At 42.2% G+C, this 26545-nt stretch overlaps 1 protein-coding gene across 5 annotated transcripts in view; it reads right to left on the bottom strand.

Annotated features, from left to right (window-relative positions):
• OFD1 (OFD1 centriole and centriolar satellite protein) overlaps positions 1 to 26545 on the bottom strand; it is a 136102-nt gene that overhangs the window by 11909 nt on the left and 97648 nt on the right. For 2 of the 5 annotated variants that reach the window (XM_078775777.1, XM_078775950.1), the window contains 6 exons: positions 15514 to 15620; positions 7137 to 7235; positions 6869 to 6942; positions 6587 to 6669; positions 6335 to 6464; positions 5696 to 5766 (listed from right to left, as the gene is read on the bottom strand). In XM_078775777.1, the coding sequence (XP_078631903.1) occupies positions 5696 to 5766; positions 6335 to 6464; positions 6587 to 6669; positions 6869 to 6942; positions 7137 to 7235; positions 15514 to 15620 (564 nt within the window). The remainder of the gene's footprint in view (positions 1 to 5695; positions 5767 to 6334; positions 6465 to 6586; positions 6670 to 6868; positions 6943 to 7136; positions 7236 to 15513; positions 15621 to 26545) is intronic. The other 3 variants (XM_078775885.1, XM_078775987.1, XM_078775827.1) reach the window with 2 other exon arrangements.

Raw genomic sequence — 26545 nt, 5'->3', positions numbered from 1 at the left:
CGATTCATGCTCCGATTCGTGTTCCGATTCATGCTCCGATTCGTGTTCTGATTTCATGCTCCGATTCGTGTTCTGATTTCATGCTCCGATTCGTGTTCCGATTCATGCTCCGATTCGTGTTCCGATTCATGCTCCGATTCGTGTTCCGATTCGTGTTCCGATTCATGCTCCGATTCGTTTTCTGATTCATGCTCCGATTCGTGTTCCATTTCATGCTCCGATTCGTGTTCCGATTCATGCTCCGAATCGTGTTCCGATTCATGCTCCGATTCGTGTTCTGATTCATGCTCCGATTCGTGTTTTGATTCATGCTCCGATTCGTGTTCTGATTCATGCTCCGATTCGTGTTCTGATTCATTCTCCGATTCGTGTTCCGATTCATGCTCCGATTCGTGTTCCGATTCATGCTCCGATTCGTGTTCCGATTCATGCTCCGATTCGTGTTCCGATTCATGCTCCGATTCGTGTTCCGATTCATGCTCCGATTCGTGTTCCGATTCATGCTCCGATTCGTGTTCCGATTCATGCTCCGATTCGTGTTCTGATTTCATGCTCTGATTCGTGTTCCGATTCATGCTCTGATTCGTGTTTTGATTCATGCTCCGATTCGTGTTCCGATTCATGCTCCGATTCGTGTTTTGATTCATGCTCCGATTCGTGTTCTGATTCATTCTCTGATTCGTGTTCTGATTTCATGCTCCGATTCGTGTTCCGATTCATGCTCCGATTCGTGTTCCGATTCGTGTTTTGATTCATGCTCCAATTCATACTCCGATTCGTGTTCTGATTCATGCTCCGATTCGTGTTCTGACATGCTCCGATTCGTGTTCTGATTCATGCTCCGATTCGTGTTCTGATTCATGCTCCGATTCGTGTTCTGATTCATGCTCCGATTCGTGTTCTGATTCGTGTTCTGATTCGTGTTCTGATTCATGCTCCGATTCGTGTTCTGATTCATGCTCCGATTCGTGTTCCGATTCATGCTCCGATTCGTGTTCTGATTCATGCTCCGATTCGTGTTCTGATTCATGTTCTGATTCATGCTCCGATTCGTGTTCTGATTCATGCTCCGATTCGTGTTCTGATTCATGCTCCGATTCGTGTTCTGATTCATGCTCCGATTCGTGTTCTGATTCATGCTCCGATTCGTGTTCTGATTCATGCTCCGATTCGTGTTCTGATTCATGCTCCGATTCGTGTTCTGATTCATTCTCCGATTCGTGTTCTGATTCATGGTCCGATTCGTGTTCCGATTCATGCTCCGATTCGTGTTCCGATTCATGCTCCGATTCGTGTTCCGATTCATGCTCCGATTCGTGTTCCGATTCATGCTCCGATTCGTGTTCCGATTCATGCTCCGATTCGTGTTCTGATTCATGCTCCGATTCGTGTTCTGATTCATGCTCCGATTCGTGTTCTGATTCGTGTTCTGATTCGTGTTCTGATTCATGCTCCGATTCGTGTTCTGATTCATGCTCCGATTCGTGTTCCGATTCATGCTCCGATTCGTGTTCTGATTCATGCTCCGATTCGTGTTCTGATTCATGTTCTGATTCATGCTCCGATTCGTGTTCTGATTCATGCTCCGATTCGTGTTCTGATTCATGCTCCGATTCGTGTTCTGATTCATGCTCCGATTCGTGTTCTGATTCATGCTCCGATTCGTGTTCTGATTCATGCTCCGATTCGTGTTCTGATTCATGCTCCGATTCGTGTTCTGATTCGTGTTCTGATTCGTGTTCTGATTCATGCTCCGATTCGTGTTCTGATTCATGCTCCGATTCGTGTTCCGATTCATGCTCCGATTCGTGTTCTGATTCATGCTCCGATTCGTGTTCTGATTCATGTTCTGATTCATGCTCCGATTCGTGTTCTGATTCATGCTCCGATTCGTGTTCTGATTCATGCTCCGATTCGTGTTCTGATTCATGCTCCGATTCGTGTTCTGATTCATGCTCCGATTCGTGTTCTGATTCATGCTCCGATTCGTGTTCTGATTCATGCTCCGATTCGTGTTCTGATTCATGCTCCGATTCGTGTTCTGATTCATGCTCCGATTCGTGTTCTGATTCATGCTCCGATTCGTGTTCTGATTCATGCTCCGATTCGTGTTCTGATTCATGCTCCGATTCGTGTTCTGATTCATGCTCCGATTCGTGTTCTGATTCATGCTCCGATTCGTGTTCTGATTCATGCTCCGATTCGTGTTCTGATTCATGCTCCGATTCGTGTTCTGATTCATGCTCCGATTCGTGTTCTCATTCATTCTCCGATTCGTGTTCTGATTCATGTTCTGATTCATGCTCCGATTCGTGTTCTGATTCATGCTCCGATTCGTGTTCTGATTCATGCTCCGATTCGTGTTCTGATTCATGCTCCGATTCGTGTTCTGATTCATGTTCTGATTCATGCTCCGATTCGTGTTCTGATTCATGCTCCGATTCGTGTTCTGATTCATGCTCCGATTCGTGTTCTGATTCATGCTCCGATTCGTGTTCTGATTCATGCTCCGATTCGTGTTCTGATTCATGCTCCGATTCGTGTTCTGATTCGTGTTCTGATTCGTGTTCTGATTCATGCTCCGATTCGTGTTCTGATTCATGCTCCGATTCGTGTTCCGATTCATGCTCCGATTCGTGTTCTGATTCATGCTCCGATTCGTGTTCTGATTCATGTTCTGATTCATGCTCCGATTCGTGTTCTGATTCATGCTCCGATTCGTGTTCTGATTCATGCTCCGATTCGTGTTCTGATTCATGCTCCGATTCGTGTTCTGATTCATGCTCCGATTCGTGTTCTGATTCATGCTCCGATTCGTGTTCTGATTCATGCTCCGATTCGTGTTCCGATTCATGCTCCGATTCGTGTTCCGATTCATGCTCCGGTTCGTGTTCCGATTCATGCTCCGATTCGTGTTCTGATTCATGCTCCGATTCGTGTTCTGATTCATGCTCCGATTCGTGTTCTGATTCATGCTCCGGTTCGTGTTCTGATTCATGTTCCGATTCGTGTTCCGATTCATGCTCCGATTCGTGTTTTGATTCATGCTCCGATTCGTGTTCTGATTCATGCTCCGATTCGTGTTCTGATTCATTCTCCGATTCGTGTTCTGATTCATGGTCCGATTCGTGTTCCGATTCATGCTCCGATTCGTGTTCCGATTCATGCTCCGATTCGTGTTCCGATTCATGCTCCGATTCGTGTTCCGATTCATGCTCCGATTCGTGTTCCGATTCGTTTTCTGATTCATGCTCCGATTCGTGTTCTGATTTCATGCTCCGATTCGTGTTCCGATTCATGCTCCGATTCGTGTTCCGATTCATGCTCCGATTCGTGTTTTGATTCATGCTCCGATTCATGTTCTGATTCATGCTCCGATTCGTGTTCTGATTCATGCTCCGATTCGTGTTCTGACTCATGCTCCGATTCGTGTTCTGATTCATGCTCCGATTCATGTTCTGATTCATGCTCCGATTCGTGTTTTGATTCATGTTCTGATTCATGTTCTGATTCGTGTTCTGATTCATGCTCCGATTCGTGTTTTGATTCATGTTCTGATTCGTGTTTTGATTCATGCTCCTATTCATGTTCTGATTCGTGTTCCGATTCATGCTCTGATTCGTGTTTTGATTCATGCTCCTATTCATGTTCTGATTCGTGTTCCGATTCATGCTCCGATTCGTGTTTTGATTCATGTTCTGATTCATGTTCTGATTCGTGTTCTGATTCATGCTCCGATTCGTGTTTTGATTCATGTTCTGATTCATGTTCTGATTCGTGTTCTGATTCATGCTCCTATTCATGTTCTGATTCGTGTTCTGATTCATGCTCCGATTCGTGTTTTGATTCGTGTTTTGATTCGTGTTCTGATTCATGTTCTGATTCATGTTCTGATTCATGCTCCGATTCGTGTTTTGATTCATGTTCTGATTCGTGTTCCGATTCATGCTCCGATTCGTGTTTTGATTCATGTTCTGATTCATGTTCTGATTCATGCTCCGATTCGTGTTTTGATTCATGTTCTGATTCATGTTCTGATTCGTGTTTTGATTCATGCTCCTATTCATGTTCTGATTCGTGTTCCGATTCATGCTCTGATTCGTGTTTTGATTCGTGTTCTGATTCATGCTCCGATTCGTGCTCCGATTCGTGTACCGATTCATGCTCCGATTCGTGTTCTGATTCATGTTCTGATTCATGCTCCGGTTCGTGTTCTGATTCATGCTCCGATTCGTGTTCTGATTCGTGTTCTGATTCATGTTCTGATTCATGCTCCGGTTCGTGTTCTGATTCGTGTTCTGATTCGTGTTCTGATTCATGCTCCGATTCGTGTTCTGATTCATGTTCTGATTCATGCTCCGGTTCGTGTTCTGATTCATGTTCTGATTCGTGTTCTGATTCATGCTCCGATTCGTGTTCTGATTCATGTTCTGATTCATGCTCCGATTCGTGTTCTGATTCATGTTCCGATTCGTGTTCTGATTCATGCTCCGATTCGTGTTTTGATTCATGCTCCGATTCGTGTTCTGATTCATGCTCCGATTCGTGTTTTGATTCAAGCTCCGATTCATGTTCTGATTCATGCTCCGATTCGTGTTTTGATTCATGCTCCGATTCGTGTTTTGATTCATGCTCCGATTCATGTTCTGATTCGTGTTCTGATTCATGCTCCGATTCGTGTTCTGATTCATGTTCTGATTCATGCTCCGATTCGTGTTCTGATTCATGTTCCGATTCGTGTTCTGATTCATGCTCCGATTCGTGTTTTGATTCATGCTCCGATTCGTGTTCTGATTCATGCTCCGATTCGTGTTTTGATTCAAGCTCCGATTCATGTTCTGATTCAAGCTCCGATTCGTGTTCTGATTCATGCTCCGATTCGTGTTTTGATTCATGCTCCGATTCATGTTCTGATTCATGCTCCGATTCGTGTTCTGATTCATTCTCCGATTCGTGTTCTGATTTCATGCTCCGATTCGTGTTCCGATTCGTGTTTTGATTCATGCTCCGATTCATACTCCGATTCGTGTTCTGATTCATGCTCCGATTCGTGTTCCGATTCATGCTCCGATTCGTGTTCTGATTCATGGTCCGATTCATACTCCGATTCGTGTTCTGATTCATGCTCCGATTCGTGTTCCGATTCATGCTCCGATTCGTGTTCTGATTCATTCTCCAATTCGTGTTCTGATTCATGGTCCGATTCGTGTTCCGATTCATGCTCCGATTCGTGTTCCGATTCATGCTCCGATTCGTGTTCTGATTCATGCTCCGATTCGTGTTCTGATTCATGCTCCGATTCGTGTTTTGATTCATGCTCCGATTCGTGTTCCGATTCATGCTCCGATTCGTGTTCTGATTCATGCTCCGATTCGTGTTTTGATTCGTGCTCCGATTCGTGTTCAACATCTAACATTCTATTTAAATAAGGGATTCCTCGGTCATAAACTGATGTTGACAGACAGACAGTGAACCAATTGCTTAACCCATTTGCGCTTCGTGTGCGCTGGCCAAATATCAGGTAGTTATGCACATATGGAGCTTAATATACAGTGCAGTACAGTGCAGTGCAGTACAGTGCAGTACAGTATATGTAAGTTAAACGAATATGTTTGCATTGTTGAAATGCAATGATAAATCTTGATATGGTGATACAAAAACTTTCAGGATGAAACATCCATCATTATTGGCGTACCTGTACCTGTACCTGTAATGTCCGGTTCATTTCTAACTGAACTCGTAGCTCATCCTGCAGACGGTCACATTCTGCACAAAAACACAAATCGGAATAACCATGTTAAGTCTAAAACCCCCAATATATCTTAAACATTCCCCTTCCTTCCTCCATTCAATCCCTCACCCTTTCTCAACCCCTTCCCAATATCGTTCTGAATAATTCCTCCTTCATATTTCTCAAAATAAGTGGCAAGTTTATACCCTGAAATGGTGTCTGCCGAATAACTCGAGGTGGGGGATATGAGGAAGCGGCGGAGGGGAGGGGGGGGGGGAGGAGTGGGGTGACATGTTGCTCAAGGAGCCAGGAGGTTGGCACGCTCCTCGAGGAGCCAGGGTGGGGGCATGCCCCTCGAGGAGCAAGGGTGGTGGCATGCACCGCCATGGTGTTAGCATGCTCGTCTCGGATCCAGTGCAATGACATGCCCCTCGAAGAGCCAGGGTGGGGGCATGCCCCTCGAGGAGCCAGGGTGGTGGGTGACATGCCCCTCGAGGAGCCAGGGTGTTGGCATGCTCCTCCAAGAGCCAGGGTGCTGGAATGCACATTGAGCCAGGGTGTTGGCATGCGCATTCAGGAACCATGGAAATGAACCATTTTCACCTGTGGAAAGTTGTGTTGTTTCTTCATTTGTATTTCTCAGTTTTTCCTCAGCCGCCATTAACTCCTTCTGAAGCCCATCACACTTTTGTGCTGCATTGGTTAATTGTGCTTGAGATACAACGAGTTCTTCCTTGAAGAGGGAAGAGAGATGAACACCTGTGAGTCAGCATCATGTTCAAAGGTGCTTTTGTTGCAAGTTAACACGTTTCCACATTAACCCAAATGGACCGTGTTAATTCTGTGATTGGTTACCTGCAGGGAAGTGATACATTGTTTGGCAGTGTCGAGCTGGGACTGCAAACTCTGCTCCAAGCCAAAAAGTCGCTCTCCTTCCCCTAAAACAACCGGGAAAGATTACAGAAGAGGAATCGAGGAATTCACAAGGGAAGGTGGAGGATGTGTGTGAGGATCAATGGGTTGAACGAGGTGCAAATGACGATGAACAAGTTGGGTTGAGAGTGGAAGGTGTTGTTATCAATTTAATAAACAAGACTGGTAGAGGTGCGGACACGGGTAGGGACATGTGGATCAAACTTTTGTTTCGATTTTCAGCTTCATCCGCTTCCTGTAATCTTTGTTGCAATTCCTGCTGCACGGTCGAGCGGATCCTAATAAGGTATCAGAATGGAGCACGTGTTACATGTAGCGAAACTACTTACATGAAGCAACCAACACATGTGCCAAAAAATGGGGTTTCAAAAAAACAACAAAGCCTTGTACACCTGTCGGACACTTGGCCGCCATATTTGACCCTTGGCCAGTCACCTGATTTTGACCCCATTCACGATACACTTCAACTCACCGAAGCAGGTCTTCCTTCAGGTGATGGTCGTACTCGCGTTCACGTACATCCTGTTGTTGTTCTCGTTGGAAAATTGATTCCGACTGTTCTCTCTCCTTCCTGCAACATCCACAACTAAAAATGAAGGAAGTGCCATGATAACATGATTGTCAAATCGAGGTAACAAAAAACAGTTGTATGAAGGTGAAAGTTAAAAGCATTCGATACTAACAGCACAGTTTAACTGGTAAGATGGAACACCATGAAGGTAACCTGGATAGTGAGGAATATGATGTAGTTGGAGTAAGTGGCGCTTGGTTTAAGGAGGAAAGGATTCCAAGAGTACAACATGTCCAGGTGTAATAGGAACCAGACAAACGTTGACCCCATTGATGGTGTGACACGATATGCGTATCACATTTGACCGAAATACCCTCAGTTGTAATTGTCCTTTTGTCCACATTGTCCTTGCTTACTCCAACCTTGTCCTCAAACCCCAAGCCCATTTGACCTCGATATTTAATCTGAACATATGTATCATGGTACATGTGATTAGTTTAGTACAAATCCCTACCTCGATACCATTTTTACCTGACATGACCTCTGACATTTGACCTCTTGATGCTGAAATGTACTTGCTTCATATTTGCATCATCATATATGTTTATAACAAGTTTGGTCAAAATCCCATCACTGGTTCACAAGTTATCATGGTAACACGATTTACCGAAAATAACCTGTTACTTTTGACCTCTTGACCCAAAAATCTAATTATATGATTTTAATTATATCTAATTATATAAAATCTAATCTAATTACCCAAAAATTATATATTTACATCATTATATGTTTACATCCTCATATGTTTACATCATTATATGTTTACATCATTATATGTTTACATCATTATATGTTTACATCATTATACGTTTACATCATTATATGTTTACATCATTAGATGTTTACATCATGAAACGTTTCCATCATTATACGTTTACATCCTCATATGTTTACATCATTATATGTTTACATCATTATATGTTTACATCCTCATATGTCTACATCATTATATGTTTACATCATTATATGTTTACATCATTATATGTTTACATCATTATATGTTTACATCATTATACGTTTACATCCTCATATGTTTACATCATTATATGTTTACATCATTATATGTTTACATCCTCATATGTCTACATCATTATATGTTTACATCATTATATGTTTACATCATTATACGTTTACATCCTCATATGTTTACATCATTATATGTTTACATCATTATATGTTTACATCCTCATATGTCTACATCATTATATGTTTACATCATTATATGTTTACATCATTATACGTTTACATCATTATATGTTTACATCATTATATGTTTACATCATTAGATGTTTACATCATTATACATTTACATCATTATACGTTTACACCATTAGATGTTTACATCATTATACATTTACATCATTATACGTTTACACCATTATATGTTTACATCATTATATGTTTACATAATTATATGTTTACATCCTAATATGTTTACATCATTATATGTTTACATCATTATATGTTTACATCATTATATGTTTACATCATTACATGTTTACATCATTATATGTTTACATCATGAAATGTTTACATCATGAAATGTTTACATCATTATACGTTTGCATCATTATAGGTTTACATCATTATACGTTTACCTCATTATATGTTTACATCATTATATGTTTACATCATTATATGTTTGCATCATTATATTGTTGCGGATATGGGATTTGGCCCCCATATCCGCTTGTAAATATTCCCCTATTTCCCCAATACTCCCCAACTATCCCCAATCCCCCATTCCCTAGTCCCATTGTCTGTAAACAACACTCTGTAGCCCCGACCTTCCCCTTTTTCCCCCATTAAATGTCGTGCCCAGGTTCACCGCATCTCACGTAGACAACTATAGGACCTCTTGCTAGTTATTCTTAGTCTATGTCAGTTAAGGACTCGTTTCCATTAATTCTGACTCTTCGTTGCACCAGAATGTGATTGTATGGCACCAGTAGTGAGTTTAGGACCTCCCCATACCTCCTCCCATCTTCCTCATGAAACAATAACAACAACAACAACTACAACCACACCGGGGGTGGCGCGGCCGCGGTGCGGGGAGTGTGCGTCCTCACACCGGCTTGGTTAGCCGCCATTGCCATGTGCGCCCACGGGGTTACCACGAAGGGGCTGGCTGTCAGCTCCTCATCAATGGCGGAGCCCGGTAACCCCCGCACCCAATAAGAAGCAACGGGCCGATTCCATCTGGGGCGGAGCTAACGAGCCGAGGGCGTGTCACTCCCCGCCGGATATACGCAGCCACTTACCGGACGTGACGAGAGATGCGCCCCCAGCTTGGAGAAAGAACGTCACCTTCTAGCGCTGAGAGATACCTCCCGCATCTCTGGACCGGACCGCGTCGATTCTGCCCCTGCGCCAAGGTGCACCTTGAGCCTCGACTACCTGCCCTTCCTTGCCATCAATCCCCGTGTGAGTCAGTCTCGTCCTGTTTATCTGTCGTCTGTCGGGGTTACTATAAGACCGTGATTAAGTGCCTATCTTCCTATGCTGTCTCTCTTGTCCTTGTAATCTAACGTTCCGAACTATTATAACCTCCTCCGGAGGTCTTGAGAACTGTACCACTGGTGTCGTGTCATTTAATCCAGCCGTTGTGTCCTTTCCGTAATTGATTTAGCATAGCGCGACTCGGCCAACGTTCGAGCATAATCGGGTAAACTGTGCAGACGCGGTCATACCAAACCGCTCGGTAAACCAACATCCACAACCGCATCTGTAACAATATGTTTACATCATTATATGTGTACATCATTATGTTTACATCCTTATATGTTTACATCATTATATGTTTACATCATGATATGTTTGCATCATTATATGTTTACATCATTATATGTTTACTTCATTATATTTTTACATCATTATATGTTTACATCATTATATGTTTACATCATTATATGTTTACATCATTATACGTTTAAATCATTATACGTTTACATCATTATACGTTTACATCATTATACGTTTACATCATTATATGTTTACATCATTATATGTTTGCATCATTTTATGTGTGCGCCATTATATTTTTTGCAACATTATATTTTTTGCATCATTATATTTTTTACATCATTATATGTTCACATCATTATATGTTTACATCATTACATGTTTCCATCATGAGATAAATCCCTTCAGATGTTCTCGAGTATCACATTTTTCACCTGACATCCCAATGAGAAAGTATCCTAATGAGGTGTAATGTACATTGTACAGGGTAAGTATCCTAATGAGGTGTAATGTACATTGTACAGGGTAAGTATCCTAATGAGGTGTAATGCACATTGTACAGGGTAAGTATCCTAATGAGGTGTAATGCACATTGTACAGGGTAAGTATCCTAATGAGGTGCAATGTACATTGTACATGGTAAGTATCCTAATGAGGTGTAATGCACATTGTACAGGGTAAGTATCCTAATGAGGTGTAATGCACATTGTACAGGGTAAGTATCCTAATGAGGTGTAATGCACATTGTACAGGGTAAGTATTCTAATGAGGTGTAATGCACATTGTACAGGGTAAGTATCCTAATGAGGTGTAATGCACATTGCACAGGGTAAGTATCCTAATGAGGTGTAATGTACATTGTACACGGTAAGTATCCTAATGAGGTGTAATGTACAATGTAAAGCTTCAGTATCCTAATGAGGTGTAATGTACATTGTACAGGGTAAGTATTCTAATGAGGTGTAATGCACATTGTACAGGGTAAGTATCCTAATGAGGTGTAATGTACAATGGAAAGGTTAAGTATCCTAATGGGGTGTAATGCACATTGTACAGAGTAAGTATCCTAATGATGTGTAATGCACATTGCACAGGGTAAGTATCCTAATGAGGTGTAATGTACATTGTACACGGTAAGTATCCTAATGAGGTGTAATGTACAATGTAAAGCTTCAGTATACTAATGAGGTGTAATGTACATTGTACAGGGTAAGTATTCTAATGAGGTGTAATGCACATTGTACAGGGTAAGTATCCTAATGAGGTGTAAAGTACATTGTACAGGGTAAGTATTCTAATGAGGTGTAATGTACATTGTACAGGGTAAGTATCCTAATGAGGTGTAATGTACATTGTACAGGGTAAGTATCCTAATGAGGTGTAATGCACATTGTACAGGGTAAGTATCCCAATGAGGTGTAATGTACATTGTACAGGGTAAGTATTCAAATGAGGTGTAATGCACATTGTACAGAGTAAGTATTCTAATGATGTGTAATGTACATTGTACAGGGTAAGTATCCCAATGAGGTGTAATGTACATTGTACAGGGTAAGTATTCAAATGAGGTGTAATGCACATTGTACAGGGTAAGTATCCTAATGAGGTGTAATGCACATTGTACAGGGTAAGTATCCTAATGAGGTGTAATGTACATTGTACAGGGTAAGTATCCTAATGAGGTGTAATGTACATTGTACAGGGTAAGTATCCTAATGAGGTGTAATGCACATTGTACAGGGTAAGTATCCTAATGAGGTGTAATGCACATTGTACTGGGTAAGTATTCTAATGAGATGTAATGCACATTGTACAGAGTAAGTATCCTAATGAGGTGCAATGCACATTGTACAGAGTAAGTATCCTAATGAGGTGTAATGCACATTGTACAGAGTAAGTATCCCAATGAGGTGTAATGCACATTGTACAGAGTAAGTATCCCAATGAGGTGTAATGTACATTGTACAGAGTAAGTATCCTAATGAGGTGTAATGTACAATGGAAAGGTGAAGTATCCCAATGAGGTGTAATGTACATTGTACAGAGTAAGTATCCTAATAATGTGTAATGGACAATGTAAAGGTTAAGTATCCTAATGATGTATAATGTACAATGTAAAGGTTAAGTATCCTAATGATGTGTAATGTACAATGTAAAGGTTAAGTATCCTAATGATGTGTAATGTACAATGTAAAGGTTAAGTATCCTAATGATGTATAATGTACATTGTAAAGGTTAAGTATCCTAATGATGTATAATGTACAATGTAAAGGTTAAGTATCCTAATGATGTGTAATGTACAATGTAAAGGTTAAGTATCCTAATAATGTGTAATGTACAATATAAAGGTTAAGTATCCTAATGATGTATAATGTACAATGTAAAGGTTAAGTATCCTAATGATGTGTAATGTACAATGTAAAGGTTAAGTATCCGAATGATGTGTAATGTACAATGTAAAGGTAAAGTATCCTAATGATGTATAATGTACATTGTAAAGGTTAAGTATCCTAATGATGTGTAATGTACAATGTAAAGGTTAAGTATCCGAATGATGTGTAATGTACAATGTAAAGGTAAAGTATCCTAATGATGTATAATGTACAATGTAAAGGTAAAGTATCCTAATGATGTATAATGTACATTGTAAAGGTTAAGTATCCTAATGATGTGTAATGTACATTGTAAAGGTTAAGTATCCTAATGATGTGTAATGTACAATGTAAAGGTTAAGTATCCTAATGATGTGTAATGTACAATGTAAAGGTTAAGTATCCTAATGATGTATAATGTACATTGTAAAGGTTAAGTATCCTAATGATGTGTAATGTACAATGTAAAGGTTAAGTATCCGAATGATGTGTAATGTACAATGTAAAGGTAAAGTATCCTAATGATGTATAATGTACATTGTAAAGGTTAAGTATCCTAATGATGTGTAATGTACAATGTAAAGGTTAAGTATCCTAATGATGTGTAATGTACATTGTAAAGGTTAAGTATCCTAATGATGTATACACAAAGAATTAAGTTAAGCACCCCTACACAACGAATTAAGGTAAGCACCCCCTAATATATATTCTTTGTGTATATGTATACATTGGCATATATTCTAAGGTATGTGAGATCAAATAATGATTGGTATGACATTAGCAATTATCCATTGATGAAATTGAGTGATCAAAGTGAAAAAAAGTGATTGGTTGAGTCAGTGATCCGATCACGTGGGTCCTACACACGTTATTGACGCAAAGATCGCTAGAGGTCTTCTCAGAACAATGACTGTACGTTAGAAAACATAAACGTCATCCACACTGTCCGTGATGGACCTATAGCTCCATACTTAAATTGAGGTGAAAATATGCCTAAAATTCCCAAAAAATTTCACCTTAAATTATTCAGAATAAAATATTGAAAACGGCATGATTGTTATGTTTTTATGTGACCATAATATCACTTCTCCAGAAAATATAGCAATATCATGGGTATATTACACTGTTTTGACGACAACAAACTTGTAATGTGCGAGGTTGTAAAAAAACGGGGGGGGGTGCTTAACTTAATTCTTTGTGTATATAATGTACAATGTAAAGGTTAAGTATCCTAATGATGTGTAATGTACATTGTAAAGGTTAAGTATCCTAATGATGTGTAATGTACAATGTAAAGGTTAAGTATCCTAATGATGTGTAATGTACAATGTAAAGGTTAAGTATCCTAATGATGTGTAATGTACATTGTAAAGGTTAAGTATCCTAATGATGTGTAATGTACAATGTAAAGGTTAAGTATCCTGTGTAAATCCAGAGGAGGAAAGGGAACAGGATGGTTAAACAGGCACCCAAGGAGGTGATATTAATAGGTATTTAAACATAAGGTTTTTAGTTGAAATATTTTGTTCCATATTTCCCATCTGTGAGCATGTTCTGTTTGTCTTTCGCTGAGAGATTTCTAACTCTGTGTCTTTGATGTGATATTTTTTGAATAACAAGCAAAGGTACCCAGCGTTACCTGGTAACACAATTAGAATTACCCTTTTGGACCCATTCGAATTATCCTTTAGAACCATTTAGAAACCTTTAGAATTACCCTTTTAAATCCGTTAGAATTACCCTTTGGAACCCATTAGAATTACCCTCTTAAATCCCTTCGAATTACCCCTTTATTCCCCTTGAGATTTACCCTTTAGAACCCCCAATAACTACTCTTTAGAATTACCCTTTAGAACCCATTAGAATTACCCTTTTAAATACCTTAGAATTACCATTTAGAACCCATTAGAATTACCCTCTTAAATCCCTTCGAATTACCCCTTTATTCCCCTTGAGATTTACCCTTTAGAACCCCCAATAACTACTCTTTAGAATTACCCTTTAGAACCCATTAGAATTACCCTTTTAAATCCCTTCGAATTACCCTTTATTCCCCTTGAGATTTACCCTTTAGAACCCCCAATAATTACTCTTTAGAATTACCCTTTAGAACCCATTAGAATTACCCTTTTAAATCCCTTCGAATTACCCTTTATTCCCCTTGAGATTTACCCTTTGGAACCCCCAATAATTACTCTTTAGAATTACCCTTTAGAACCCATTAGAATTACCCTTTTAAATCCCTTCGAATTACCCTTTATTCCCCTTGAGATTTACCCTTTGGAACCCCCAATAACTACTCTTTAGAATTAAACATGGTAGAAAGGTTCTTCTTCTTCATTTTGACGGACGGACGGACATCGCCAAATATTGAAGCGGTTTCACCGCTTGAAAATCTGATCCTGTGAAGTTTCGTAGTGATGAACCTGATGAGCTCGGAGGAGTAGCGTCGCAAACAAGCAAACAACACCTCATGCACTTTTAATCTGCAAGCTAATCCTGTTCACCATTGGTTGTAACAATTGTGAGACCCTGTTCGGAGGGTCTTTTATCGTTCCGCCATTGGGGTCCCAGTTTTACCCCAACCATTTGTTTTAACATCAAACTGGAAGATTCGCCTCGATTGTTCAATTTGGCCGATTCGAGGTTTCTGTTCCCTTGGAGCCTTCACCCCGTGTGAGTGGTCGCCCATGCGGGTAACATGTGTGGGTCCATACGTGTGACACATTAGTCCATGTCTAAATATCACGTCGTTTGCTATTTTCAGGACCGTAATCAAAAATTGAAAAATTGTTTAAATTTATTTTGCATGTTAAACATCTAATGAACAATTTACCAATGGGGATGTCGTACCATATAATACTGAGAAACTGCCTGATTATCGCATCTTGATGTTTCGATAACGCGAATATTTTAACTCTTGCATTTTGCCTTCTTGTATTTTGCTCTTCTTCATTTACATGCAGCACTCGCTGTGGGGTAGCATTATTAGCCGAGGTCACAGCCCTTGATGCAGTGCCCCCTGCTGGTTAGAACAGGAATTTCTTGTTTGTTCATGGTGTCGTCCTGTCAGCCCCTTTTTTCCTGTAAATCATTCATATTTTTAAGTCTTGGTTTATCAGATTAACATGACATGCATGAACAGAGCGGATAAAGAAAGGTACTTCTCCCAGGAGAGACGTCGTTCGGTCAGATCTTGTTGCTGTTTCATGATGCTGTCCAGCTGTTTCAGGAGGTCATGTCGCTGGGTATGCACAACTCGTTCTGCATTCTGAACACACCACATATCTATTTAGAAACGGTTCAGAAACTCGTAAAGAGATTCCTATCCAAATTGTGGTTTTACAAAAAAGAACTACCTTTTCACTTTTCAGAACAGGAAATAACTTGAACAGGAAATAAACAAGGACATGATGCAAAACATATAATGATGTAAACCCGAGAACACCTTACCCCTCACAAAAACAAGGACATGGGCGGGGTCTGCACGCATCACATTTGATTGATCATAATGATGTGAAATGTCATAATATTTTGTCTAATTAATGCCATGCAGAAGGGGTTTGAAAGTGCCAAAGGTGATTTGTGTTATACAGTGTTCAAGTAGTCGGACACCCCCTGCACTCCCGGGGGATACGTTCTTGGCAAATGCAACGAATGTCAAAGCATGTCAGAAAAACCGTGAATACACCCCCCAAAAAGGCAAATACATCCGTGAAAGGAATGTCGAATCGCATGGTTGCGCAGGTGCAGCAGCTTTATGTGTGATGTGTGAAAGATGTTTTTAGAACTGTAATGTGCACGGCTGGTGGGAGATGGTTTATGCGTGACGTGTAGAAGATGCTGTTAGAAGTGTCATGTGCACGGCTGGTGGGAGATGTTTTATGCGTGACGTGTAGAAGATGCTTTTAGAAGTGTCATGTGCACAGCTGCTGGGAGATGGTTCATGCGTGACGTGTAGAAGATGCTGTTAGAAGTGTCATGTGCACGGCTGGTGGGAGATGGTTTATGTGTGACGTGTAGAAGATGCTTTTGGAAGTGTCATGTGCACGGCTGGTGGGAGATGGTTCATACGTGACATGTAGAAGATGCTGTTAGAAGTGTCATGTGCATGGCTGGTGAGAGATGGTTTATGCGTGACGCGTAGAAGATGCTTTTGGAACTGTAATGTACACGGCTGGTGGGAGATGGTTCATACATGACGTGTCGAAGATGCTTTTAGAACTGTAATGTGCACGGCTGGTGGGAGATAGTTTATGCGTGACGTGTAGAAGATGCTTTTAGAACTGGAATGCGCACGGCTGGTGGGAGATGGTTCATACGTGACGTGACGTGTAGAAGATGCTTTCAGAAGTGTCATGTGCACGGCTGGTGGGAGATGGTTTATGCGTGACATGTAGAAGATGCTTTTAGATTTAAAAAAACGCTGTGGAGAGAATGCTGTCTCTCGTGCTGGTAAGAAACGCTGTGGAGAGATTGCTGTCTCTCTTGCAGGTAATAAACCCCGTAGAGAGTATGCTGTCTCTCGTGCAGGTATGAAACCCCGTAGAGAGAATGCTGTCTCTCGTGCTGGTAAGAAACATTGTGGAGAGAATGGTGTCTCTCGTGCTGGTAAGAAACCCTGTAGAGAGAATGTTGTCTCTCATGCTGGGAAGAAACACTGTGGAGAGAATGCTGTCTCTCATGCTGGGAAGAAACACTGTGGAGAGAATGCTGTCTCTCGTGCTGGTAAGAAAAACGCGTGGAGAGAATGCTGTCTCTCATGCTGGTAAGAAACACTGTGGAGAGAATGCTGTCTCTCGTACTGGTAAGAAACCCGGTCGAGAGAATGCTGTCTCTCGTGCAGGTAAGAAACACTGTGGAGAGAATGTTGTCTCTCGTGCTGGGAAGAAACACTGTGGAGAGAATGCTGTCTCTCGGGCAGGTAAGAAACACTGTGGAGAGAATGCGGCCTCTTGTGCTGGTAAGAAACGCTGTGGAGAGAATGCTGTCTCTCGTGCTGGTAAGAAACCCCGTGGAGAAAATGCTGTCTCTCGTGCAGGTAAGAAACACCGTAGAGAGAATGCTGTCTCTCGTGCTGGTAAGAAGCACTGTGGAGAGAATGCTGTCTCTCGTGCTGGGAAGGAACACTGTGGAAGGAATGCTGTCTCTCGTGCTGGTAAGAAACCCCGTGGGGAGAATGCTGTCTCTCGTGCTGGTAAGAAACACTGTGGAGAGAATGCTGTCTCTCGTGCCGGGAAGAAACACTGTGGAGAGAATGCTGTCTCTCATGCCGGGAAGAAACACTGTGGAGAGAATGCTGTCTCTCATGCTTGTAAGAAACACTGAAGAGAATGCTGTCACTCGTGCTGGTAAGAAACGCTGTGGAGAGAATGCTGTCTCTTGCCCTGCTAAGCAACCCCGTGGAGAGAATGCTGTCTCTCGTGCTGGTAAGAAACACTGGAGAGAATGCGGTCACTCGTGCTGGTATGAAACACTGTGGAGAGAATGCTGTCTCACGTCCTGCTAAGCAGCCCCGAATGCTGTCTCTGTCTCTGTCAGAGAATGCTGTCTCTCATGCTGCTAAGCAACCCCGTGGAAAGAATGCTGTCTCTCGTGCCGGTAAGAAACGCTGTGGAGAGAATGCTGTCTCTCGTGCTGGTAAGAAACGCTGTGGAGAGAATGCTGTCTCTCGTGCTGGGAAGAAACCCCGTAGAGAGAATGCGGTCACTCGTGCTGGTATGAAACGCTGTGGAGAGAATGCTGTCTCTCGTGCTGCTAAGCAACCCCGTGGGGAGAATGCTGTCTCTCGTGCTGCTAAGCAACCCCGTGGGGAGAATGCTGTCTCTCGTGCTGCTAAGCAACCCCGTGGAGAGAATGCTGTCTCTCGTGCTGGTAAGAAACCCCGTAGAGAGAATGCTGTCTCTCGTGCTGGTAAGAAACGCTGTGGAGAGAATGCTGTCTCTCGTGCTGGGAAGAAACGCTGTGGAGAGAATGCTGTCTCTCGTCCTGCTAAGCAATCCCGTGGAGAGAATGTGTTACGTGCTCCTCCCCGACCCCCTGGTCACGGTGTACCTCCGAGCCCCGAGAGGAGCCACGGCAGAAAAATGTTATTCTGTGTCAAACATCAATAGGGAAACCACACCAATGGTTATCAACAAACAAATATTGTATGAAAAATCACACAAGAATAACGATACAACAATAATTGCAATCAAAAGTACAGTCAACACATTTTATTATGGTACCATCAGCTAGTATAGGATAACTCACTGTGCTCCAAGTGAGTGAAAAAAGAACATTCCCCATTGTCTCTATAGCTCAAAGTTGATCCCCTCCAGTGATCATTAGAGCGATGTCGAATCGAAACCCGAACCCCGTTCAGATGACGGGCCCGGTCACACCGCCAAAACAGCAGAAAGGCGTATGCGGCCGAAGCGGCGCAAAGAGTCACGTGGTCCAAAACTGCGTAAAGTAAACTCAAGGCAAATGGGAAATCCAAAGGCACCACTGCGTAAGGCAAACTCAAGGCGAATGGGAAATCCAAAGGCGCCCTCCAGGTCTGAACTTTCACGGCTCAGTCGGCGAACCGCAAATTAATCTTCCAAAAGGCACGGTGCACACACACACATCAGATACGTCTGAAAGCGGTGGAAATGGCTGACGAAGCAAATACCTTGCTTGACGCGCGAAGCGCACAAATCAAAATGGCCGACGGCTCGTTCTGGAGTCGCAACGACCCGGCGATGATTCTTCAGAATCCCAACGCCAAACCTGACACCCAGGTTGACCAGTCACAGCGATAACCACTATCGCAGGAATTCCTATCCAGGAAATTCAAAGTTCACTCGTGACTCTTGCTCGACAACGTTCGATCCAGAACGCAAAGCAACCAGCTTCTTGTCCGACTTTTCGCTCCTTTCTTTTCTCTCACCTCCTCTTCTTCTTCATCTTCCGGTTCCCGAAACTGTTTCCTGTTTCATTTAACATTAACCTTTTTACCTTTTGATAATAATAATGGCTATTTCCCTCAAACAATAATAATAATAATACATAGAACCAGAAATGTTTCAAGTGGATGAAAACCACAACACCGGAAGTGACGAATCCGTAACACTTCCCCCCCTCAAGAAAGAAAGTTTGAACATAGTGAAAACTTTCTTTGGAGGCAAAACTCTCCCAACAAACAAAAGTAAACTCACACCCAAATCATCAATTCCCATGAGCAACGATAATCAATATTTCCCAAAAATAAAGCAACAAAACTTCAAACAACATACAGAGATTTCCAAAGTTAATTCACTCTGGACAAAGCATCAGCAACGACATTGTCCCTGCCCTTTCCATGCTCAATTTCCCAGTTGAACTCCTGCAAAGCCAAACTCCATCTCATCAACCTCTGATTTTTATTTTTAGTTTCTTTTGAATGAAGGTTGAGGGGTTGTGATCAAAAATCCAAAGTCAAGCAAATCTATAGCACATTTTCCGGGAGGCCGAGCTGCGAGCCAGGTTCCATGGTGGTTGGGTGGTGAGGCCTGGAAGTATTCACGATATGGACGCCTTTAGGAACGTGGAGTTCATGGTTAATCTGTGTAGGAAAGTTCACTACATGGACGCCTTTAGGAACGTGGCGTTCACGGTTAATCCGTGGAGGAAACTTGGCTCGGCTGCTCCGCAGCATTCAGTGCTTCAACTCTTCCTAACTTTCATAATAATCACGGTTGGACCGCTTGTCGCTGTAGTCACGTGAATAGCGGTCTCCTTCTCGGCCACGACCCTGATAAATCATCCCTTCGGGAGCTGCCGTAACTCTGGGAACCTCCGTAGAAATATCGACTGCGGCCACCACCAAAACTACTACTCCCACCCCGGGAGCCATAGCCACCCCTGAAACTACCTCCACGTTTTCCTCCTCTGTAGCCCCCTCGACGCCTATGCCTGCCTTCTCGACTGTTATGGTCCGACCATCCAAATCCATGCCATTCAAATCCTTTTCTGCATCTTTGGCATCCTTTGTGTTTTCAAATGTGACAAAGCCAAATCCTCTTGACTTTTGCGTCTCCCTGTCTTTTATCAGCAGCACTTCCAAGAGCGGTCCATATTTGCCGAAGACAGAATCCAGAACATCTTCCCTTGTGTTGAAGTTCAGTCCACCTACAAAGAGCTTGCCAACATTGCTTCCATCCCTGACTTGTGTGTGCCAACACTTAGTTTCAGGGTGCTTCCTCTTCTCTTCAGGGCGCTTCCTACCCATAGCTCGAGTCGCCGTACAGGATGGAAAGATACCCGGAATCTCCTGCTCTACCTGTGCGGTGTTATTTTCCATACTAGGCTTTTCAACAAACATCGGGTTACCAGAAACTTGACCACCGGCCAAATCATTCCCGATAACAAAAGATACTCCCTCTACAGGTAGAGTGGCTTGTAAACCTACGGTGACCGGTCCTGACACCAAATCAGACTGCAAATGGATGACATGAAGTGGGGCTTTAACATAGCCACCAACCCCCTGTAAACGAACACTGACACCAGTTGCCGTCTTCACTGACAATGGCAAAATGCCCTCAAGCATCAAAGATTGATGTGCTCCTGTGTCCCTCAATATCCTAACAGGCCTCTGGTTCTTTAAGTCTCCATCCAGTGACACAAACCCCTCTGAAATAAATGGTTTGTAACCCTCTTGAACAAGGTCGTTCTGTGATGCCGTAACTTTGGCATGGGAACCCTCACAAGGCTCTGTCCTCCAAGGACGATTTCTCACATTTTCCAATGCATTCGGAGTTGTACTAGTCTGACTCCGCTCTTGATTTTTCCTTTCCAGAGCATAACATTGGGACATCAAGTGTCCAGGTTTCTTGCAAAAAGCGCAAGTAGGCCCGGAGGAAAAACTCGTGGTCCGCCTTGAGCCCCCCGGAAGATATGTCTGTCTTGGAACTGTAGACTTCTGATCCCTAAAAGTGGCGGTATCAGAGTTGTCCTCATCGTCATCTCTAGGCCGCCCCCATGAATTTTCGTTCTCCGCACCGGATGTGCCATAACTCCCCTGGCGAACTCTAGGCGGGAAGTTAGGTTTGTGGAACCCCATCCTGTGTGTCAAGGCATAGTCATCTGCCACGGTTGCTGCCTCATACAACTCTGGTACCTTCTTTTCCTCCAGATGTACTTTAATGTCCTCGTGGACACACTCCTCCACCAAGATTAATTGTCGCAACAGTTTGAAGTCTTTCCCAACCACTTTCGAATCACACCACCGATCAAACATGGTTTCCTTCATTCTGGCAAACTCCACATGGGTCTCACTCTCCCTCTTCCTGGTATTCCGGAATTTTTGCCGGTAAGCTTCAGGGACCAATTCATAGGCTTTGAGAATGGTTTTCTTCACTATCTCATAATCTGCACATTGGTCAATCAGTAAAGCCGAAAATATATCTTGAGCTTTACCCACTAGAACACTTTGCACTAACATGGTCCAGGACTCCACAGGCCATTTTAGCATTTAAGCCACTTTCACAAAGTGTAAAAAAAAAACTTGGCTACTGAAGCGCGGTACTACGCGCGCGACTTGCTACCAAGGAGGAAGCGGCCAACGCAGTTAAAACAAAAGTGTCTTTATTGACAAGAGGTCACTGTTGCACTGGCGTGCTCCGGGCTGCGCGCCCGGTGTATATCCTGAGGCCACGCCTACCCCTCGGGCGTGGCCGCCGCCCACTTGGTGCGCGGAATGATGTCACCACGCCAGTGGGCTTTCGTGTCCGCCACACGCGCCCCCCCCAGAATTCCCACGCACCTGGAGGGCCAGTTTGCGGGGCAAACGGATGACCCGGCCGAATCGCCCTCTGGCGACCGGCGGCGTCCGGGGTGCAGGGATACCAGCTGGGATGCCCCCGGCTCTACCCGGGATGGGTGCCGGACCGGGGGGCGGCGTGCCGGCGGTGCTGGGCTGTGCCGGGGGTCCGCCCGCCGGGGGGCGGCCCCGACGCGGGGGCCGAGCCACCGGCGGTGGGTGGTCCACATCGAGGTGGGCCGGCTTGAGTCGATCCACCGAGACGTGGGAATTATTGATTGATTTTTCCCATATGACATTTTTTCCTGTTTCAATAACGCTGTGGGTTGGTTTGAGGGAAGGATTGCGAACATTTGTGAACGATCCGTGTAGGTTGTAAGGTGTTTTGATTCACATTACGTATTCTCCTGGCGATGTGTGTGTAAAATCTAGACGGTGTTTGTCCACCATGACGGCGTATTGAGCAGTCTATATTTTTTTAGTAAAATATATTTGATCTCTTCACTGATTTGTTGGAATAGAATATAGGGATAAATTGCAATTAATATAACGGTTTTTCTCTTGACAAGTACGATTTTGACATGTTTCCTGAGAACAGGTTGATGACATGTTTCCTGTTGACAAATAGCGTATTGATTGGTGTCTTTGGGTAATCGTGTGACGATACGACAATTCTTTTTACTATAGTTGCGAAATATGGTTTCGTAAGAACGTATTTGTTGTCTGAACATTGTGATATGTTTAAAAAACAATCTTTCTCGAGAGGACGCATAAATTCTCACGACATAAAAGGGCGGTGTATAAGTTGGAAAAAATAAACCCGGAAGTGTCGATCGCATTTTTACCACGAAATTATATTGTGGACGCTTAAATTAATGTTGGGATTTTGATGGATGTCGGCAATAATTGAAGAAGATATAAAATGCCTTCATCCGTTAGTATTTCTAATGGGTTAAAATGGCATTAAAAGTACGCGTTTTTTTTTTCCGATAAAAGTCAAGTGCGCATGCGTGTAGGTGGACATGGACATCGCATGTGTGTGACGTCATCATTTTCTTGCGATGAATTCGATTTTCGTGAAAATTTATGTTGTGCCTTGGCCATGGGGTCAAGGTGCATGCAAAAAACGTGCCTTGATAAGGCGTGCTCCTGGAAAGAGAAGTTGCCTATTATTTACTGCACTAAGCAGCAATGGCTTCCCGGGATGCAAATGATTCCCGGGATGCAAATGATTCCCGGGATTGAATGCAAATGCTTTGTAGATCCTGTCGATGTTATTCTCTCCTTTCTTCATCTCCCTTTCTCTTCTTCTTCTTCACTACGTCTCTCTGTCTGTTAATGTCTATTGATGTTCATGGTCTGTAACTCGATGAATGATTTTGAGTGTATGTGTGGATTCGGAAATGAGAATTATTTAATTTCTTAAATGATTCTTCAAACGTGAGACAGCACGTTTTGGGATTGTGTAGGATCATGAATCCCAAAAGCACGAGTTAAGCATGCAATAAATATTGGGTTATTAATCTGGGTCAGGCCTGGAGGATTCCGTGCACTGTTGGTACGGTTGGCAAACAGTACAGTACCACGGTACGAATGCTCCCGGCAATCTCAGACCTAGCACCGATTGAAAACAGTGCAGGCAAAATGAGGAGCACCGTTAGGTTACATTAATTTTGCATTTTAAAGTGGCACGAGGATGGTGCGTATCGTTACTCCCGCCGTTTACCCGCGCTTCTGTGAATCTCTTCACTTTGACATTCAGAGCGCTGGGCACCGTCGTCGATGTCGTTTCTTCTGTCTGTTGTTCATCGCCAGTGTTGTTGTTTTTTCTCATCTTTTTATTCTTCTTCTTCTCCCAATTTATTTGTGTTGCTCCCTGTCCCTCTTGCTCCCACCCCTTCCTTCCTCTCCCCTTCCTCCCACCTCCCCCTCCCTTCAAACCCTTATCCCAGCTTGTCCAGCTTCTCTACCTTGTCTGTGTCCCCGCTTTCCACCACCACTGCCTAGTACATTCCTTTGCACTCCCCCCCCCCCCCTCACTCCTCTATGCCCCCCCCCCCCTTTTCCCTCCTGCGTCCCTTCCCCCCTCCCTTCTTTTTCTCTTTTCTTCTCCCAACCTACCTGTTACCTGTATTCCTGGCTCCCCACCACCCTCCCGCTCTGTAATATGACATTTTCACCTAGAATCATCCCTATGAATCCCGATCAGGAAAATATACATTTTTAAAGGATTTTTATTTTTCGGTGGCCATCTTGGATGACAGCTAAATTTTATTCAATCAATATGAAAAATGATGAGAGGCAATCCCATGTCACGGGGATGTAGAATCTATAAGGCACACCCATTGAATGTAAATTTGAAAATTTATTTTGGATTTGAATGCTTCGTTTGTTCCAATTGATGCATGAGGTGGAAATATGTCTTGCAGGTAAACGTTAGTTTTTTCCTGAACTCCTTGCCATGAGATGTTATGTCTTCATTTTATTGGTTATTATAAATCAATATTAATATGTTATGTAGGTAATATTATCATTGACACAGAAATCAGGATTGTGGATTTTTGCCAGGATTTTTTCTCAGTGATTTTAAGATTGCTGTGTTAAAACGATTATGATGCCTACACCATGTCATTAACGACATGATTATGATTTTACACACTGGCACAGGTGATGTTGCACCTGTGATGGAAGTTTTCTGTCATTCATATCAACAAATGTAGAGAAAATGAAAATTGTTCTGTGCAGACAGACACCCATATGGGTTTAAATGTAATATCCTCTTTTTTGATGGTAGGATGAGTGGGAAGCATATTTTCGCTCCTTGGAGGGCCCCCAAGAGGCGGAATTGTATTTCCTACTTGTGAAATGAGGAATCGGGCTGTATCGAGCTAAATGGTGTTCTATTGAATTTTATTAGGATTTTTTTTGGCTGATGTTTTTTTTTTGTAGTTGTGGGTTTGGAACAACATATTTGTGTTCCCCGTGAAATGGTGTTCCTTTGATGGAGCTTGTGATTTTCCATTCTCTTCCAGGCTCCTTTGTAGGATTTGATAGGGAAATGGATTAGAGTGGACAAATACTTTTTCATCGGTTAGACCTTTTGACCGAACTTTTGAGTTAGTTTTCAAAATTAAAGTTGGACCAAATTGGAAAAGGGATTATGCATGTTGTCTTTTAATTGGTGTAAAAGTGAATTCTTAAAAAGGGAGCATTGACATACTTAAATTGAAATCAGAAGATTGTGATAATAAACTTGATTTTTTAGAGGGAGATGATTTGTGATTTTAATTTCATTTTTTTCTCATTTTTGTTGTCATTTGTTTTCATTTTTGTTTTCTTTTTTTTCATTTTTAATTTTTTTTTTTTCATTTTTTTTTTTTTTTTTTTCATTTTCTTTTCATTTTTTTCTCATTTCTGTTTTGATTTTTGATTTCATTATGATTTGAATGGAAGGAATATTTGAGATTAATTAAATGTGGTAGGTGGGCAACACCACAAGGCATACCTCTTTGAGGTGTGCGGAAAGCCCCGGAATAATTGCACGAGTCCAAAGAACCACTAATAGACCGTGTTGGTCATTAGAGAAAGGGTGATGTGCTCGTCCCTGTCATTTTTTATTTTTTTTCCCCCCAATTTTTTAAATTTTTTTTTCAGGTAAATTCCACAAGTCCAAAGAACCACTAATAGACCGCGTTGGTCGTTAGAGAAAGGGTGCTGTGCTCGTCCAATTATTTTTGTAACGTTTAGCGTAACGTCCTGCGAAATCTGCTTGTTTTTGTGGCCGAGTCGTCATTACGTTGAGCTCCTATGGTTGAGGCTTCTATGGTATTCCTATGGTTGAGCTCCCTTTATCTCGGTTTGGTCACGGTGGATGAGCGGACAAAATGACGAATGCTGCGGCAGGAGCAATAGAAGCGTTTTTTTTTCCTCTTTTTAAAAATTTTTAAACGATTATTTGATATTGTTACGACTTTTTGTAAATAGGTATACTAAGTGGTCAGGAGGTAGCCTTTTGCTATGTACAGTTCTCTTCTTTTTTTTTCATTGTTCATTATACCACGTGGATGTCGTGATATAGGAAATGTTTTTTTTTTTTCAAATGGATGATTATGGTATGACTGATTATGATAGTGATGATAATCATTATGATGATTTTAAAATCATGACATTGTTGTGATTGACAGGCATGAGATCATGAGGTTTTCAGTGTAAAATGATTGCATGGGCTTGAAGGACAACTTTTGAGCCCTGTAGGATTAATGATGCATTACAAGTAATAGAGTTAAATGAAGTGTCAAAATTTGAGCATGATTGGATTAAAATTGGCTAATATTATGAATTAATTGTCATCCGTTGGTAGAACATTTCAGGAGTTTTACGAAATTTTAATTGTCAAGACGTTTGGGTACCATTCAAATTGAGATATTTTTTCC

The sequence above is a fragment of the Myxine glutinosa genome, chromosome 1, assembly GCF_964187855.1.
Source record: "Myxine glutinosa chromosome 1, kmMyxGlut1.1, whole genome shotgun sequence".
NCBI classification, from domain to species: Eukaryota; Metazoa; Chordata; class Myxini; order Myxiniformes; family Myxinidae; genus Myxine; species Myxine glutinosa.
This window is presented reverse-complemented; position numbering and strand designations above follow the sequence as displayed.